The sequence below is a fragment of the Cucurbita pepo genome, chromosome LG05 (genome assembly GCF_002806865.2).
Source record: "Cucurbita pepo subsp. pepo cultivar mu-cu-16 chromosome LG05, ASM280686v2, whole genome shotgun sequence".
In the NCBI taxonomy this organism is placed as follows: Eukaryota; Viridiplantae; Streptophyta; class Magnoliopsida; order Cucurbitales; family Cucurbitaceae; genus Cucurbita; species Cucurbita pepo.
Window position 1 is genome coordinate 4490884 of NC_036642.1, and position 15807 is coordinate 4506690.

General features: G+C 35.5%; 4 protein-coding genes, 2 non-coding genes and 1 pseudogene across 6 annotated transcripts; 4 read left to right on the plus strand and 3 right to left on the minus strand.

Moving 5' to 3' along the window:
- Positions 1–28: 28 nt before the first annotated feature.
- Positions 29–1123, plus strand: LOC111794746 (putative pterin-4-alpha-carbinolamine dehydratase). The gene is made up of 3 exons (XM_023676878.1): positions 29–453; positions 520–715; positions 829–1123. The coding sequence occupies exons 1-3, from the start codon at positions 109–111 to the stop codon at positions 918–920; spliced, it is 633 nt and encodes a 210-aa protein (XP_023532646.1). The 5' UTR covers positions 29–108; the 3' UTR covers positions 921–1123.
- A 1044-nt stretch (positions 1124–2167) lies between these two features.
- Positions 2168–2268, plus strand: LOC111796292. Its single transcript, XR_002815337.1, has one exon. It is a non-coding gene; the product is annotated as a small nucleolar RNA Z107/R87 (small nucleolar RNA).
- A 281-nt stretch (positions 2269–2549) lies between these two features.
- On the plus strand, positions 2550–2646 carry LOC111796290. The gene has a single exon (XR_002815335.1). It is a non-coding gene; the product is annotated as a small nucleolar RNA snoR31/Z110/Z27 (small nucleolar RNA).
- Positions 2647–2886: 240 nt separating this feature from the next.
- Positions 2887–3279, minus strand: LOC111795023 (oleosin 1-like). The gene has a single exon (XM_023677247.1). The coding sequence runs from the start codon at positions 3277–3279 to the stop codon at positions 2887–2889; it is 393 nt and encodes a 130-aa protein (XP_023533015.1).
- A 252-nt stretch (positions 3280–3531) lies between these two features.
- On the minus strand, positions 3532–5764 carry LOC111795024. The gene is made up of 3 exons (XM_023677248.1): positions 5094–5764; positions 4928–5008; positions 3532–4835 (listed from the first exon to the last, which is right to left on the minus strand). The coding sequence occupies exons 1-3, from the start codon at positions 5187–5189 to the stop codon at positions 3552–3554; spliced, it is 1461 nt and encodes a 486-aa protein (XP_023533016.1). The 5' UTR covers positions 5190–5764; the 3' UTR covers positions 3532–3551.
- Positions 5765–7243: 1479 nt separating this feature from the next.
- LOC111795313 lies at positions 7244–8016 on the minus strand (annotated as a pseudogene).
- A 6906-nt stretch (positions 8017–14922) lies between these two features.
- LOC111795025 (ethylene-responsive transcription factor ERF105-like) lies at positions 14923–15522 on the plus strand. Its single transcript, XM_023677249.1, has one exon. The coding sequence runs from the start codon at positions 14983–14985 to the stop codon at positions 15520–15522; it is 540 nt and encodes a 179-aa protein (XP_023533017.1). The 5' UTR covers positions 14923–14982.
- Positions 15523–15807: the final 285 nt, after the last annotated feature.

A 15807-nucleotide genomic window follows, 5' to 3' on the forward strand; every position in this document is an offset into this window, starting at 1 on the left:
TGTGGTTCCCATAAAATCCTATCCACTAGAGCCATAGAGCAAATAAAAGAAACCCAAAGGCCCAGAGCCATTGGTGGTCGCTTCTGGAACTGTGTAAATCCATCAACCATGGCCACAACCCCAACCGCCAACTTCCCTCTCCTCCGTCTCCCCCGTCCCCACTCCCGTTTCTCTCTCCCACCGTCACCGTCCACCACCCTCCTCCGCCGCAAACTCCGTCCGGCTACTATCAGAGCCGCCGTCGTAGGCGACGGCGACTTCGGCGCCAGAGACCCGTTCCCGGCGGAAATCGAGAGCAACTTTGGCGATAAGGTGATTGGATTTTCCAATACAGAGCACAAGATTCTAATCCCCAATGTCCGAGCCCTAGCTCTTTCTCAGCAACAGTGCGTTCCAATTTCATCTCTGCAGGCTCCAATGCCCGAAGATGAGGCCCAAAAACTCTTGAAGAAGGTAATCATATCTGATTTTGATTGTCCGATTGTTCGATTGTTCGATTGTTGATGAAATTTCATATAGGTCGTGGGGTGGAGATTGGTGGATAATGGACGAGGCCAATTCAAACTCCGATGCTTGTGGAAATTGAGGGATTTCAAATGCTGTGTGGAGTTGATTAATAGAATCTCCAACGCTGTTGATGACGCTAACCATTTTCCAGATATTCACTTGGATCAGCCGAATCAAGTTACGGCAGAGCTCTGGACTTCAGCCATTGGTACTCATTCTTCTACCTCTTTCAACCACCATCTCATATTAACTTGATTCACTGAGTTTTCATACAGAAATCTGAGTTTTAAGGTCTGTAATTTTGGGATTTTGAATTTGCAGGAGGTTTGAGTATGAATGATTTTATTGTAGCTGCTAAAATTGATGAGATAAAAACGATAGATCTTGCTGCCAGGAAAAGAGCTTGGGCATAGCTGAATCTCATCTTCATTTTCTTGACAGAAAATTTTTCCCAGGAAAGTTTTCTTCTGAATTTTTGTTTTTGTTAAGGCCTCTTGTATATGAACTGTTTGATGATTTGATTTCTTGGGGCTGCTTGATAAGCAATTAGGATTGGAATTTCCTAATTTTAATTTATTTCTAAGAATATAATTACTCTTTAAATGGGGTTTAAGAATTGAAATACTAATACACTCATTTTTTTTTTTTTTTAATGAAAAACATATTGAATGCAAAATATATCTAAATAACCTCGTTTTGAAGCCTACGAGTGTGTCAATGCACGGTTGAAAATGTACGACCATGATGGTTGGTATATGCACCTGCTATTTGGTATGGAGTGTAAATATCATGACGTGTACACGATAGAATTTATGCCCTGATGAGAACTTTGATGGATGAATGTTTAAGATGTTATGATGAGATGAGTGACACGTGGGTCGATTTTCCCTTAAAATTTGTCGTGAGCATGTCAACGTACAATCGATAATGTACGACCGTGACAGTTGGTATATGCACCTGGTATCTGGTATAAAGTGTAAATGACGTGAGAGAATTCTCTCTCATACCTCAATTAGAACCCAAATAGATAAATATTTGAGATATCCTCAGAGATGAGTGAGTTAGAAATAAAATTCATATCCATATTTGAACTCTACTTTCATTTATTTATTTTTTAAGCCAGAAGAGCAAATATATTTTATTTAAGATATTTAATTTTTAAAAAGAAAAAGAAAAGAAAAAACAAATGAATAAATTGATTATGGGCCGAACCTAGAATCCGAATTGGGCTTTTGTCATGAATAGAGCCCAACACCTGAATCCGGAATGTCCGGAAGCAGAAGCCCTAATTTTACCCCTATTTAAACTCACGAAGCTGCTTAAAGTTGTCATCATCGTTACCCTCTTCCCTTGATTGATACTCGTCTTCTTTAACGTCGGCGGTGGTAGCAGCTATACCCTAGCCAATCGTGCTTCGTCTACGGAGGTTCTTCATTTTTATCGTTTCTTAATTACTTTAACAAAATCTGGATTATCCGCCGCTGTTTTTGAGAGATCGAGTTCTTTTCGCTTAGGGTTGAATATAGCCTTTGATTCATATGCTCTCCCGTATGCTTTGATGCTCGATAGATCGTTTTCGGTTTGTGAGTTTTTTTGAGATCCAGCGATGGATGTATTTCATGTTTTTCTCAATTTTGATTCGTTTGGTTTGTCTACAAATGGTGGCTTTGATGATTTCATGAAAGATCAAGCTCAACAGACCGGAATGCAGGTTTCTATTTGGAAGCTTGCGTGTCGATTAATCTTCGAAACTGAGCCATCTGGTAGACTTATTTTAAAGATTTCTTGTTTTTGTTTTGTGTTCGTTCTCATGCTTTTGGGGAAAGTGAAGGCTTACAATGAGGATAAAAAAGCTCCCTCTTCTGAAATTCATTGAAGAGAGTCTGCTGGCAGAATCGAACCTAATAATCACCATTGCCTTCTGAGTATTGCTATTCTCTTTCCCAGTTTTTCTTCAAAAAAATTGAATTTCCTAATCGCCATTTTGAAAACTTTTGATGTCTGATTTGCTGATCTTATTGTCTCCTGAAGTGTTAATGTCCATCATCAAGTGATGAAATGAGGAATAATCTTAGGACACCTTCCTACACAGTAAAGCCATGCTGTGGATGAGAACAAGATTTCCTTTCTGATGATGATGATGATGTTTATAACGTATTTCGATCTAACTAATGAAATAAGCAAAGCATGAATTTTAACTTGTTAGAGCCACAAAACGATTTGTTATTTAGAAATCGAAGGTTTATTTTATTCATCGAACTGAGGCCAACCTCAAATTACATTATCCAACAGCCACTGCCTTTCATCGCTACGACCACCCCCTCTCATTTCAACCATCAAATCCTCTTTGTTCAAACATTACCTACCAAATCATAACATTCAACTTTGAACTTCTATCCCCTTGCTGCCGAACTTATACGATTTTTTTCCGGGCAAATCATTGTCAGCATCTTGCCTTTTCCCAGTCACGTACCTGAAAAACCACCACGTAACAACCGCCGCAGCGATGCCGAATCCACCGGATATCAAGAACCCCATGATCAAAAGTGAGACAGTGATCGCCGCTGGGACGAGAACCGGACTGAATATGACAAACAGCGGTGTGGCGATGGCTAGAGCAATGACTGTACCAGTCATTGTGAGGGCGGAGAGGGCGAGAAGGGATCCGCCAGTTGTGGCTGCGGTGATGGCCTTGACGATTTTGTGGGAGCGGGGTAATTCATCTGAGGTCTGTCGGGATTTGTAGTGCTGAGAATTACGAGATTCCGCCATTAAAAAGTATATGGGTTTTGTTTGAAGAAGAGTGATAAAGGGAGTTTGATTATATAGGGTGTGAAAAGTGGTACGTGGTGAAAAGCTTCTCATTGCATGAATTTGAAGTGGCTTTGTCCATGGACAACTCAATGTCTTAGGTGGCCGACTAATTCTGCCTCTGTTCTTTTCTTGTCAATTTAATTCTTTTTTCCCAGAAATATTATTAGTGCAACTCAGGAGGGTAAAAGTACCATTTTGGGTTGCAAAATCTTAAAAATGTCCCACAAAAATTAAATTAACTTCACATGTGATTTTCTGTTTACATACCCTATTTTCACACGTCCTTTATTGTGGAACTTCTCTCCACGGCGGCGTCGAATCATTTTCCACCAATGCAGCTTCTTCCCACAGTTTAGCCCTCTTTGCTCTTTCTTCTTCATGGCTTTCGATTTCCATACATGGCTTCGAAGCCCTTTAGCAAGTGCTTGAAACCTACGAACTTGGTTCTTGCGAGGCTCACTTCTGATTGTTGTTTTCCTTAGCTTCTCATTACTCTCTTCTTTACTTGTTAGCTCTTTCTTATCTGTACGATGGAACATCGTTCTTACTTGCTTCCACATGGAGTTATGACCGTTATGGTGATGGTGATGGTGGTGTTGGTGGTGGTGGAAGATAAGGCCCAGTTTGTTTCTTAAACTCTTTAACCGTCCTTCTGCTCTCTTGGACTCTTTCTTCCCATGGCTGAACTTGAATGCTTTCCTTGAAATGTTGCTACTGCTGTTTTCGTACTGGTTACTTGCCTCTGAACCAGTTGTCGGTGGACTGGATTGGTTATCTGGTGAAGAAGAATCATCAGTGGTTTCACTTTCACTGGTTTGTAGAGTTGCCGGACTAGAACAAGAAGCTGATTCTGAGTTTGTAAGTTCTGATTCTTGCTGAGCCGCCAGATGTGTTCTGTAATGAGTCTGTTCCTTTCTTACTTCTCTAGAGGGATGATGCCACAAAGTTGGCTTCATTACAATACGACCACGAGAATTCTTGCTCCTCTTTTCTTGTATCCAAGTTCGATTCAGTTTCATAGCGCGCCTGGCAGTTGCCTTGGATCCTTCTGAACATCCTGATTTATCCATCGGAGTCGGTGGAATCACAAGTTCTTGCTGTTTCATGGCCTCGTCCTTGACTTGAGTCAGAGGCATTCTGAATCCATGCACGAACTTGGAACAATTGTTTGCCACCATCGGCTTAACTTTTTGCTGGTTGAATGACTTATTCCCTTTGTGAACAGACTGCCCATAGTAAGCTAATTTAGTTTCGCTGATGTGGCTTCTTGTATAACGTTGCAGGGATAGAATGTGGAGTTCAATTCTTCTTAGTGCTGAACTGATGCCACTTGATAAGTCATTAGCGGCAACATTTGACGGTGAAGCTCTGTCCCTTCCTGGTTTGTGTTCAATCTTCTCTGGATTTTGCATCCTTCTTGCAGTTTGATCATGTTCCATCCATTCAGCAACTTTCTCGTCCAGTGGCTTAGTCTGTTTATCATCTTTGCATAGAAAGTTGTAAAATGGCAGAGTCTGTACAAACTCAAATAGGGATGTATGTCACTAGACATCTATGAATTGTTGTTTTGTTTTACAGAAGTTTTTATGCAGAATGGAATACAAACCTTCGAGTGAAACTCGAGAAGTCCAGTAGTGGCATCATCGAGCAAATGCTTCAATAAAATCTTTGCCCTTGCACCCACCACCTGCTTTGACAATAAAACCAAGCTACAATAGTTAAATATTCAAGTTTAAAGCACACCCAGACAGTCCTATCTCACAGAGGCTTACAAGTTCTGAGTTTGCATCCCGCAAACAGCATTTTAAGAGAAAGAAGTACAGTTGCCTCAGTGCTAGGAGATCAAGATATAGTTCGTCAGCTTCCATCTTGTCTTGATAAATTATAGGCCAAGGCTTCAGAATAATCTGAAAAACAAGGTACCAAACTGATAGTTTTCTTCATCAAAACCTATTAAATTAGTAGCAAAATTGTCTAATAACACAGCATTTCTACTTCAAACGTCATCTGAAAATGGCCCATTAACCAACCAATAAATCATACAAAATTCAACTAATACAACACCCAAAACATCATAACCTAGCGATGAACAGATAAAAAGCTTTCAAACATAACACCCATAAGTCGAAGTTCAACCGATCAAATGCACATCTAGGTTACATCACTTCACCCAAGACAATGTAACAGAATGTATAATATGCAATTGACCCCTTAAAGTAGAAACATTCGAAACAAAGACGTACTTTCTATACCGATTCCGAAATGAAGTAAAAGAAGAGTAAGAAGGTTTTAAGGTTTCTGCCGCTTGCAAAACTTCCCGAGTCGTCCTTCTGGTTTTCCTTCAAATTTTCAGTTCTCTTTCGGTGTTGAACAGGCGTTATGCGTAACAGCGCATGCGTAGACGCCTTCTACTGCTGATTATTCTTCTATTTATTGAAGTTGAGATGGCTCATAATTGTTTTTGGACTAATTGTGTGTTAAATAATTTTAAGCTACAAACTTGCACTTAATAATTAGACAATTATAATAAAACTTTTGTTATAAAATTAATCAGAATCACAACATTTATCCAAATCCAAAGATAATTTATACACCTAACTAAGAGCCCAACTACTCAAAAACATTTCCTTTTAAATGTAAGCAATGGAAATAGTTTGTTAGATGAACACGACTCTCCACAATGGTATGATATTGTCCACTCTGAACATAAGCTCTCATGGCTTTGCTTTGGGCTTCCCCAAAAGGCCTCATACCAATGGAGTTAGTATTCCTCACTTATAAACCCATGATCATTCTTTGCTTTGGGCTTCCCCAGAAGGCCTCATACCAATGGAGTTAGTATTCCTCACTTATAAACCCATGATCATTCCCTAAATTAGTCGATGTGGGACTTCCATCATCCAACATAGTTGATATCATGCCAGGATTTTATGTTTGTTTCCTGCACATTTGAGGGCGAAATGTGAGCTTCAAATGTGAGCTTCAAACTGTGTTCTTCGTGATCGAAACTGGTTTCAGAGCCTCCTTGCAAGTCCAAGTTCCTTTGCTCCTTTTACTGAAATACCCATATTATTTCATATGAAAAAACAATAATAACAAAGCAGTTCTGTTATCATTCTGGGAAGCCAATTATTGTAATGAAGTGCATATAAACTGACCTCAATGGGGAAGAAGGCCGCCTGATCTTTCCTTCGCAGATTTCCAGTCATTGTCTGAAAAGGGTCCGTTCTTTTTTGTGATTTATCTCCAAAACTCAGAAACCTTAGAATGGGTAATGAAGTTTGCCTAAAAGGGTTAATGACAAGATTACAAATAGTAAGAGTTTGAGCACAAGATCTACTAAACCAAAGCTTTTAGATTCCATCTTTAACAATATAACAAGTTGAATATGAATAGGTTTTATCCCAAAGAATTAAATGCGAATCAAAATAATAAAAATGAAAAAACCAACCTGCAGTACTTTGTTTGCTATAACAAGACACCGCAAGGAGTGAAGATGAAGCTATCTCATTAATGACTAAAAAGAAGAATCACCTGCTAAAGTACGGCAATTGATTTCCAATGGTTAGTGTTTTGTTTCCCTCTTAGGTTTCGAGATCATCTTGGCGTATCCCTGGAGCCAAGCATCTGACAATTTATATTCAGCTTGTCGCTGTTTTCGCCTGGCTTTCCTCGATAAATTTCCCCTATCGCCATTTGAATCCTCAATCTGTACTTTGTCATTCTCATTGTTATCCACAATGTGCATGTCGGAGCTGTTCTTCATCCTCTTCTTCACGCTGCCTTTCTGTTTACCAAATTGTTTGCCTCTTAGGAGTTCCTTGGTCCTCATTTTCAGGCGCTGTCTAGTTCCTTGGTTCTTCACCCTCTTCTTCATTATCCTCATTACTCAGATCACTATCAATTTTATGTTCTAAACTCCTTTCCCTAGCTGCTAAGAAGCCATCGCCCGACTCAGATGACGCCCACCCTCTTGGCAATCCAAGCAACTCGTCCTCTTTTTCAAAATCAGGTTTCTCGATATCATCATCACCTTCATTATCCATATCACTTCAGAACTCAGGAGCATCGTCCGCTTTCTCGTATTATTCTTCACCAAAAGCTACCTTCATCATCTTGTCATACTCTTCTGGATCAAAATCCTCATCTAAATCTTTGACATCCAATAAGCAAGTTTCGTCTTCCCCTATTCCTCACCATCATCATCGCTCCTTCACTTTTAACAACTCTTCCCCACCATCTTCATCATCTTGCACTTCTGCTGCCTCAAAGAATGCCTTGCGTATCTCTTCCTGCTCCTTATCTATGAATCTTCATGTTTTTAGTCCTCTCATCATCAAATTCGGTGCCCTCTTCAATCAAATGTTTCGCTATCACATCTTTCAAGTACATACTGCTCTTCTTCTTCTCTGTTAAACTACTATTGATGTCATCACTGTCTTTGTCATGGCTGTCATCATCTGAATCGAAAAGCTTGGCATCTTTCTGTTTAAGGGTCGGATCCCAATTCTTGACCTTGATTAATGCATTGAAGAACTCCAGGTCCTTCCTAAATTTTTTGCTGTCTTATTCTTCTTCCTCCGGGGAAGATGTTTCAGATTCTGAGCTTTCAGATTCAGAGTCTTCAATCAGATTTCCCTCCCTTTTTGCTATTACCCAAAAAAGGGAAGGCACTGTAGCTGATATGTGGAAAACTCAAATAACATCTGGGAATATCCACACTGGAAGACACTTGACGGATAGAGAAATTGAGGACTTGGCTTGCCTTAATGAGGATCCTGAGGTGGTTATTCCAAATTATTCTTTGGATATGTGGCGCTGGAATTTGGAGAGGCAAAAGCCTTTTCATCAAAATCTCATAATAATGTTCTTCTTCAAGAGGAGGTTCTGCTTACAAGGACCTATACCCTTCGACTGGGAAAGGACATCATCCCAAAAAGGTTTAGTTTTTCAGTTCAGAACTGAGCCATAAGTGCCTCAATACATTTGACAAGCTTTCTAAGGCATTTTCCTTGGATCTGTGCAAAAGTGGTGGGGGAACTCAAAATCATCTTTTTATGTGGTGCAAACAGGTCAGATTCTTATGGGACTGTATTCTCCAAGCTTTTGGTTGGCAGGTTATCTTCCCCCTTGGTGTCAGGGACCTTCATCCCCTCTTGTTTGTTGGCCATCCGTTCAAGGAAGAGAAGGATCTTTCTGGTACAGATAATCTTCAATCTGCATCTTCCAGAAACCGAAATCGGATCCATCGAACTTCTCAATTCCAATCTTTGAACTTTCCATCTTCACAGATCGTGGTGAATTTTGCCTACTCTGACTTCCGCCTGGCTCTGACTTCCACCTGTCTCTGATACCAATTGTTAGGATTGCACAACAACGCACACGCTAGATCAAGATGAACACAAAGAAAAAAGGATAGAGAAAATTGCAAGGAGAACTCTGGATCACGATCTTCACGAACCTCTGATCCTATTGCTGAACACCAGAGGTGAAGCAAGTGGGAGTTGAGGTTGAGTTGCTCAAAGATTCACAGAGTGATGTTGTAGCGGATACTCAAGAAACTCCTAAAACTCTTGCTGAAACACCAGAGGTGAAGCAAGTGGGAGTTGATGTTGAGTTGCTCAAAGATTCACAGAATGATGTTGTAGCGGATACTCAAGAAAATCCTGAGACTCTTGCTGAGAAATCAGAGGTGAAGCAAGTGGGAGTTGAGGTTGAGTTGCTAAAAAGATTCACATAGGGATGTAGCAGATACTCAAGAAACTCCTGAGACTCATGCTGTTGGCGAGAAACCCAGTCTATCATTCAAAACACAGAAGGCGATACCATTTCACTCGGAGGTTAGTTGAAGATGGTGATGTGTTTTGAGAAGATAGAGGGTGCAAAGAATCCAGCAAACATGTTGACAAAATGTGCTGAGGGTGCAAAGAATCCAGCAAACATGTTGACAAAATGTGTTGATGTTGGAATATTGAGGTCGTGCAAAACCTCAATTGGTATGGTGCAGTGAAGATGCTCATGGTCGTTTGAGAGTGAAATTCTTGGTTGACTAGATCAGTCTCCAAGTGGGAGAATTGTTAGGCTTATGGAGCCTGATACTTATTTATAGCTTGGTCAACGGTTATATCCGGTAAAGCTATATTTGGTAAAGCTATATATAGTAAAGCTATATATGGTAAAGCTATATATGGTAAAGCTATATATGGTAAAGCTATATATGGTAAAGCTATATATGGTAAAGCTATATCAAGCTATATCAAGCTATATCCGCTATATATGGTAAATAGATATATATAGTAGATGGCTAAATCTGGTAAAGCTATATATAGTAAACTATACCATATATATCTGGTCCGTCAGAACTTTGAAAATGTACTCTCTATTCTCTGTACTCTCTATTCTCTGTACTCTCTATTCTCTGTACTCTCTATTCTCTGTACTCTCTATTCTCTGTACTCTCTATTTGTACATCCCTAAGCATCAATAAAAAAATCCTTTTAGCCAGAGTTCTCGCAATTTAAAAAAATCGTTTTAGTCAGAGTTCTCGCAATTTTCTCTATCCTTTTTTCTTTGTGTTCATCTTGATCGAGCGTGTGCGTTGTTGTGCGATCCTAACAACTGGTATCAGAGCTAACAACTGGTATCAGAGCTAACAACTGGTATCAGATAACAATAATTAACCATTATGTAAATGTAGCATGAATTATAATCCACCCAAAATTTATAACTTCTTCAATGTAGCATGAATTGAAATATTTTTTTTGATAATTTCAACGGTATTTTCTTCCCGACCTTCGTTGGAGTATGTTGTATGAGTGGTGTCTCTGAGTTCATGTCACTTCTATCAGTTCTGGATAGGATTTCCTTTTGTAATTTCATTTTAACAACGAACTATTTCTCTCTTCCTATGTTTATATAAGGTTGAAGTTTTTCTTCCAATGAATCAAGCTATAAATTAAAAGAGAATTCGATGACTAATTCATGTCCGAATCAGAACAGCCAATCACAAACCACATCCTAATTTACAGCAAGGCTGTTTCTACTTTCGTTGCTATTCGCATATTGTTATTAAAGAAAGAAAAAAAAAAAAAGAAAAAAAAACAACTCCTCCATTCTTTCATTAGAGAGGTTATAAATTGTGTAGTAAGAAGAAAGACAAAGATGATGAATGGGAGAATACCAGTAACAACAATGGAATAGTGCTGCAGCGGCACGAAAGGAAGAAAGACGACGGCGACGGCAACGGCAGCAGTGAACGGGAGAGAGGCGGCGGCGACAGTCAGCTGATGAAACGGAGGAGGAGACGCCGTAAAGAAGAAGAAATATTAAATGGCGTGGAGCATAGAAGGTAGAAATAAGGCTTTCCTCTTTCTTTTAATTCCTTTTTATTTTATTTTACAAAGTGGGCTTATGGGCTGGGCTTTAACACACAACACGTGGGCTGATTTTTTTAGCCTTTTTTTATTTATACTAATTTCAATTTTAATTTAATCATATAAACTTAATTATCTTTGAAATTTTCCTTTTTATTTATTTATTTATTTATAAATATTCACTTTCTTAAATTAAATAAATATTAAATTATTTTTTGGGTTTGTACTTAGCTCAATTTATCTAATGACCACTCACTTATTAGGTTATTCTCAATTTGATTTTTTGATTTTTTAAATTTTAATAATTTACTCTTACTCATCCTTATTTATTTTTTACTCTTACATATATATATATAATATTTTACTATTTTAACTTTTCCCTTAAAAATTACGTCATTTTTCTCTTTATAAAAACAATGAGTTAGATTTTTCTCGATGGTTTGAGTTGACTTTTTGGAACATCGAAAATTTGATTTAGATTGCACGTGGACATTCTTTTTATAATATAGAAAAAAATAGAGTTACAAATCAACCCTACTTTCAAAATGATTAAAAATATTTAACGTTTGTAACCGAGGTTAGTGATGTATTGTGACTTATAAATATTTTATTATTGAATTTTATAAAATTTTAGTTATTAATTTAACATGTATGGTGGATAAATAGTATTTTTTAAATAAATTAAAAAAAAATCAGGCATCTCAACCCAATCTAACTCAAAATTAGAGTTCGGTTAGGTTGTAAAGTCTATTGGAATTGCTCGAGGCAAATTTCGAGTTAGTCTAAAAAAAATTCAACCCACCCAACCCTTATTCTACTGAATAATAATTTAATTGTTTTCTTATCACATCTATACGTTATGGTGCAAACAGGTCTGACGTTGATATGACACCTTAAATGAACAAAAAAAAAATATATATAATAAATAAATTATGTCAAAAATAATAATATTAGGACAATAATAATTTATTGCATGAATTAGAATGATAAGGTATGAATAAAAATTAAGGATATTCGAATAACTTTCCATTATTGTGACCAAATATATTATAATATAAAGTTTTTGGAAGCGCTACAAATTTCAAATTGTTTCTAGAATGAATTGATTTTTAAATCTAAGGTGGAATAATATTTATCATAATGCGACAAAATTCGTTACATATTTGAGAATTAGAGTTACTTTATCATTTAAATACTCCAACCTTCTGGAGGCAGCCAAGTTTCAAGCCGACCATAGGCTAATTTTGTCATTAATTGAGATTTTTATTCCATTTAATTATTTTTAAAATATTTGAATGCTATAATTTGATTAGCGATATTAAAAAATTGATAATTTGAACCAATTCGATCAATTCAATCCAATTCGTTACCGTTTGAGTTAGGTTATAAAATTATTTAGATTAGACTGATTCAATTAAATAAAAATTTTATAAATTTAGTTAGGTCATAAATTATCCCTAATTAAATTAAATTTAAATTTATTTTATTTTTATTTAATTTCATTCTGTAATGTTTTAAAATATATTAAACTCGTAATTAGGGTGAGTTTGGTTAGTTTTATTATTTAATTAGACCTCTCAGTAGAATTCGAACCCATATGAAGTTCTGACAATTTATTAGAGAAAAAAGAACGAATGAATCTTGTAGAATTCCCGAGAAATTCTTCGATTTCTTCTGGAAGCGGATAATTATTTGGGTTAGAACACTTTACAACCCGAACAATTGGATTATGACCCTAACCAATCTCATTCCCGAACCTCCTAAATTAGCTAATATTTAATTTAATATTGGTGTTTAAACAATGAATGAAGGTGTTGATGCCATCAATTTCAAATGTCGTCTCTTTTAGCTCAATAATCATTTATTTTTCTTATCCTAAGTTTTTTTTTAATTATTATTATTATTTTATAAGGTGGGTAAAGCTTATGAAATGGGCATAGTTTAGGTTGCATTATTGATGGCTTTTTGTAAAGGGAACCAAGTTGTTTAACTTTACAATCTGTAGAGCAAATTGGATTAAGTCATGGCCTTGGTTGGTTGCACCCAAATTAAATAACAAAATGTTTATAATATTCGAGTCGTAATAAAGTCTTAAATTCTAATTTATTAATTTACATTTTTTAAAAAGATAATATCAATTTGAACATAACTCACCGAACACCATTTCAAAGTTATGGTATGATCTCCAACTCTATTATGGTTAAAGGGTCGATATAATTTTAAAATTTAAAAATAATTTTTTTAAAATTAATTTTTTTTTTATATTTTAAAAAATGAATGATATTTTGGTTCTTACGATTACTTTATCGTAGAATTTTGTTCACCTAATATTTACTTTCAACCAACTTGACTTGGCTCACGTCTATATTTAATGCTCGTCTTCTAAGTTCTTAAGGGTAAATTATCACAACAAATATTTAAAAAATTTATAGGTTAAATTGGTTATTTTTCAAAGTTTAAGGGCTAAAATATATATTTTAAAAACTAATTTATAATAATTAAAAATGAATCACGACCCTTAATTTCGAGCCCCGATAAGACTAATTAATTAATATACAGTGAGTAAAATTGATTAATCCACTACCAAAATGTATATTTGGTCCTTTATTTGGAATAAGTCGTTGGTAATACCATTTCAAAGATTACGTGCGCCGATTATATCTAGATGATCGGTATTAGTTAAGAATTTAGTGTACTTATAAATTTAACGGTCAAATGTTAAAAAGATAATTGTTCAACGATAAGTGAAACGTACTCTTCATTACACGTATTTTTATGGAAACATTAAAATAAAAATTTAGAGCATAAATATAAATGTAAAAGTTAAACATAGGAAAAAAAATAATTAGAGAGAATATTATTTATAATTCAGAAAAAAAAATGTTAATTAGAGAAAAATGAAAAGAAAGTTAGAGGTGAAGAGAAAAAATTAAATAAAAAGAGAAAATTAAAAAAGAGAGTAAAGTTAAGAGAGTAATATTAAAATAAATTAGAAAAAAAAAGTGATTATGGAGATTTTTTTTTAAATCAAATAATTATTAAAGTTAAATAAAGTTTATAAAGTTTTGTTTTTTTAAATGTCATGACCTAAGTATTAAAGTAGATCAATATTCAAACAATTAATAATAATAACAATTAATTTATAAGTCTTTTAAAATATAAACTAATAAAATAAATTTGATCTAATCCCGTTCGACAAAAAAGTGTTAGAACGCTAACGAAACCAATTATATCAAATTGGTTCTTTTTTCTTTTATACTTTTATGTTGAATTTTTCTTTTGATACTTAAATTTCAAAATATAACTTTGTACTTTTTAATTTTGATCAATTTTTTATTATTTGTATTAGTTTTCTATTAATTATATAATTAAACTAGTTATTAGTTATTATTATTATTATTTATAATTATTAAAATTAATTAAAAAATTACATTATAATTAATTAATTGAAAGTTAGCGTTCATTATTCAAAAGTAAAAGTAGAGATGTCAATTTTATCCCTAGGGATCCGCTATAAGCGAGGAGGAGATTCTCCATTAGACGAGAAATGGAAGAGAGATATTCATTTTACCGCATCCGCTTCAAATGAAGAGAAAATTTCATGTTTAGACGGTAAATGCGAAAGAGAGTGGAAAACATTTTTTACCGCTTAGATAAATTGGACCATAGACGGGAATCTAGTCCCTGATCCTATCCAATTCCTCATCCTACCTTCCTTTAATATATACTTTTTTTTATTAAAAAATAAATTAGTTGATTTTAAATCTCTAATTATAATATTTAAAAAATGGGTAGATGTAATATTAAAATTTGAAGGTTAAAAAATGGGTTGATTTTAGTATGATTTTTTTTATATATATTTTTGAACAATTTAAAAATAATTATTTTTTATTTTTTAAAAGAATATTGGAAATTTCATCATCTATCTCCACGAGAATAAATGAAGAATTTTCGAGTGGCGTTAAAATTAAAAATATAATATTTTAAAATGAAATAAAAACAAACGAAAAAAAATATAAAATAAATATACTGAAAACTTTGGACTAAAAAGACGATTTTCTCGCTCAATTCAAACCGTAAGAAGGTCCCCGGAAATCACACATCAGGCATGGACCCCGCATGAAAATACCATTTTACCCCTTGTTCTTCCTTTCCTCTCCCCTTCTCGGAGTCTTCTCAGAAGCCCCCTTTCTGAATCCCTTTATAAACTCTCCTTCCTCACTCCTAATTTTCCACTCAAAAAATTCTTCTTCTTCTTCTTCTTCTTCTTCAAATTTCAACTCCGTTAATGGCTTCCGGCGACGACGTTTCGACCTTAGATTTCATCAGACAACACCTTCTCAGCGACTTCAACTCCATTGAAGCCTTCGCTTCAAATCTCGATTTCATCAACAATAATGGACTCACACCTCAAATCCCCGTTGCCCCTTCAAAGATCGGTCACCGCCGTCCCTCTCTCAACGTCATGATTCCACCCAAGACCCACTCTGTCCAATCCCCTGCAGCAGCGACGGCGACGGTTACGACATCTTCTGATGTAAAATCTGATGTGGGTCTGAGTCAGCATTACAGGGGGGTTCGCCGGCGGCCATGGGGGAAGTTTGCAGCGGAGATTCGGGACCCCAATAAACGTGGAGCTCGTGTTTGGCTTGGAACTTACGATACTGCAATTGAAGCTGCCAAAGCTTATGACAGAGCTGCTTTTAAGATGAGAGGCAGTAAGGCGATTTTGAATTTTCCTCTTGAGGCTGGAAAGGAAGCAGAGGAGCCGCCGTCCNACCATTTCAAAGATTACGTGCGCCGATTATATCTAGATGATCGGTATTAGTTAAGAATTTAGTGTACTTATAAATTTAACGGTCAAATGTTAAAAAGATAATTGTTCAACGATAAGTGAAACGTACTCTTCATTACACGTATTTTTATGGAAACATTAAAATAAAAATTTAGAGCATAAATATAAATGTAAAAGTTAAACATAGGAAAAAAAATAATTAGAGAGAATATTATTTATAATTCAGAAAAAAAAATGTTAATTAGAGAAAAATGAAAAGAAAGTTAGAGGTGAAGAGAAAAAATTAAATAAAAAGAGAAAATTAAAAAAGAGAGTAAA

Bases quoted from the DNA above. Each gene is read 5' to 3' on its own strand.
- LOC111794746 (XM_023676878.1), top strand. From the start codon at position 109: ATGGCCACAACCCCAACCGCCAACTTCCCTCTCCTCCGTCTCCCCCGT. The intron at 454-519 runs GTAATCATATCT...AATTTCATATAG, and splicing joins CCCAAAAACTCTTGAAGAAG to GTCGTGGGGTGGAGATTGGT. The intron at 716-828 runs GTACTCATTCTT...TTGAATTTGCAG, and splicing joins GCTCTGGACTTCAGCCATTG to GAGGTTTGAGTATGAATGAT.
- LOC111795023 (XM_023677247.1), bottom strand. From the start codon at position 3,279: ATGGCGGAATCTCGTAATTCTCAGCACTACAAATCCCGACAGACCTCA.
- LOC111795024 (XM_023677248.1), bottom strand. From the start codon at position 5,189: ATGGAAGCTGACGAACTATATCTTGATCTCCTAGCACTGAGGCAACTG. The intron at 5,009-5,093 runs GTAAGCCTCTGT...TTGTCAAAGCAG, and splicing joins GGGATGCAAACTCAGAACTT to GTGGTGGGTGCAAGGGCAAA. The intron at 4,836-4,927 runs GTTTGTATTCCA...GAGTTTGTACAG, and splicing joins TTCTCGAGTTTCACTCGAAG to ACTCTGCCATTTTACAACTT.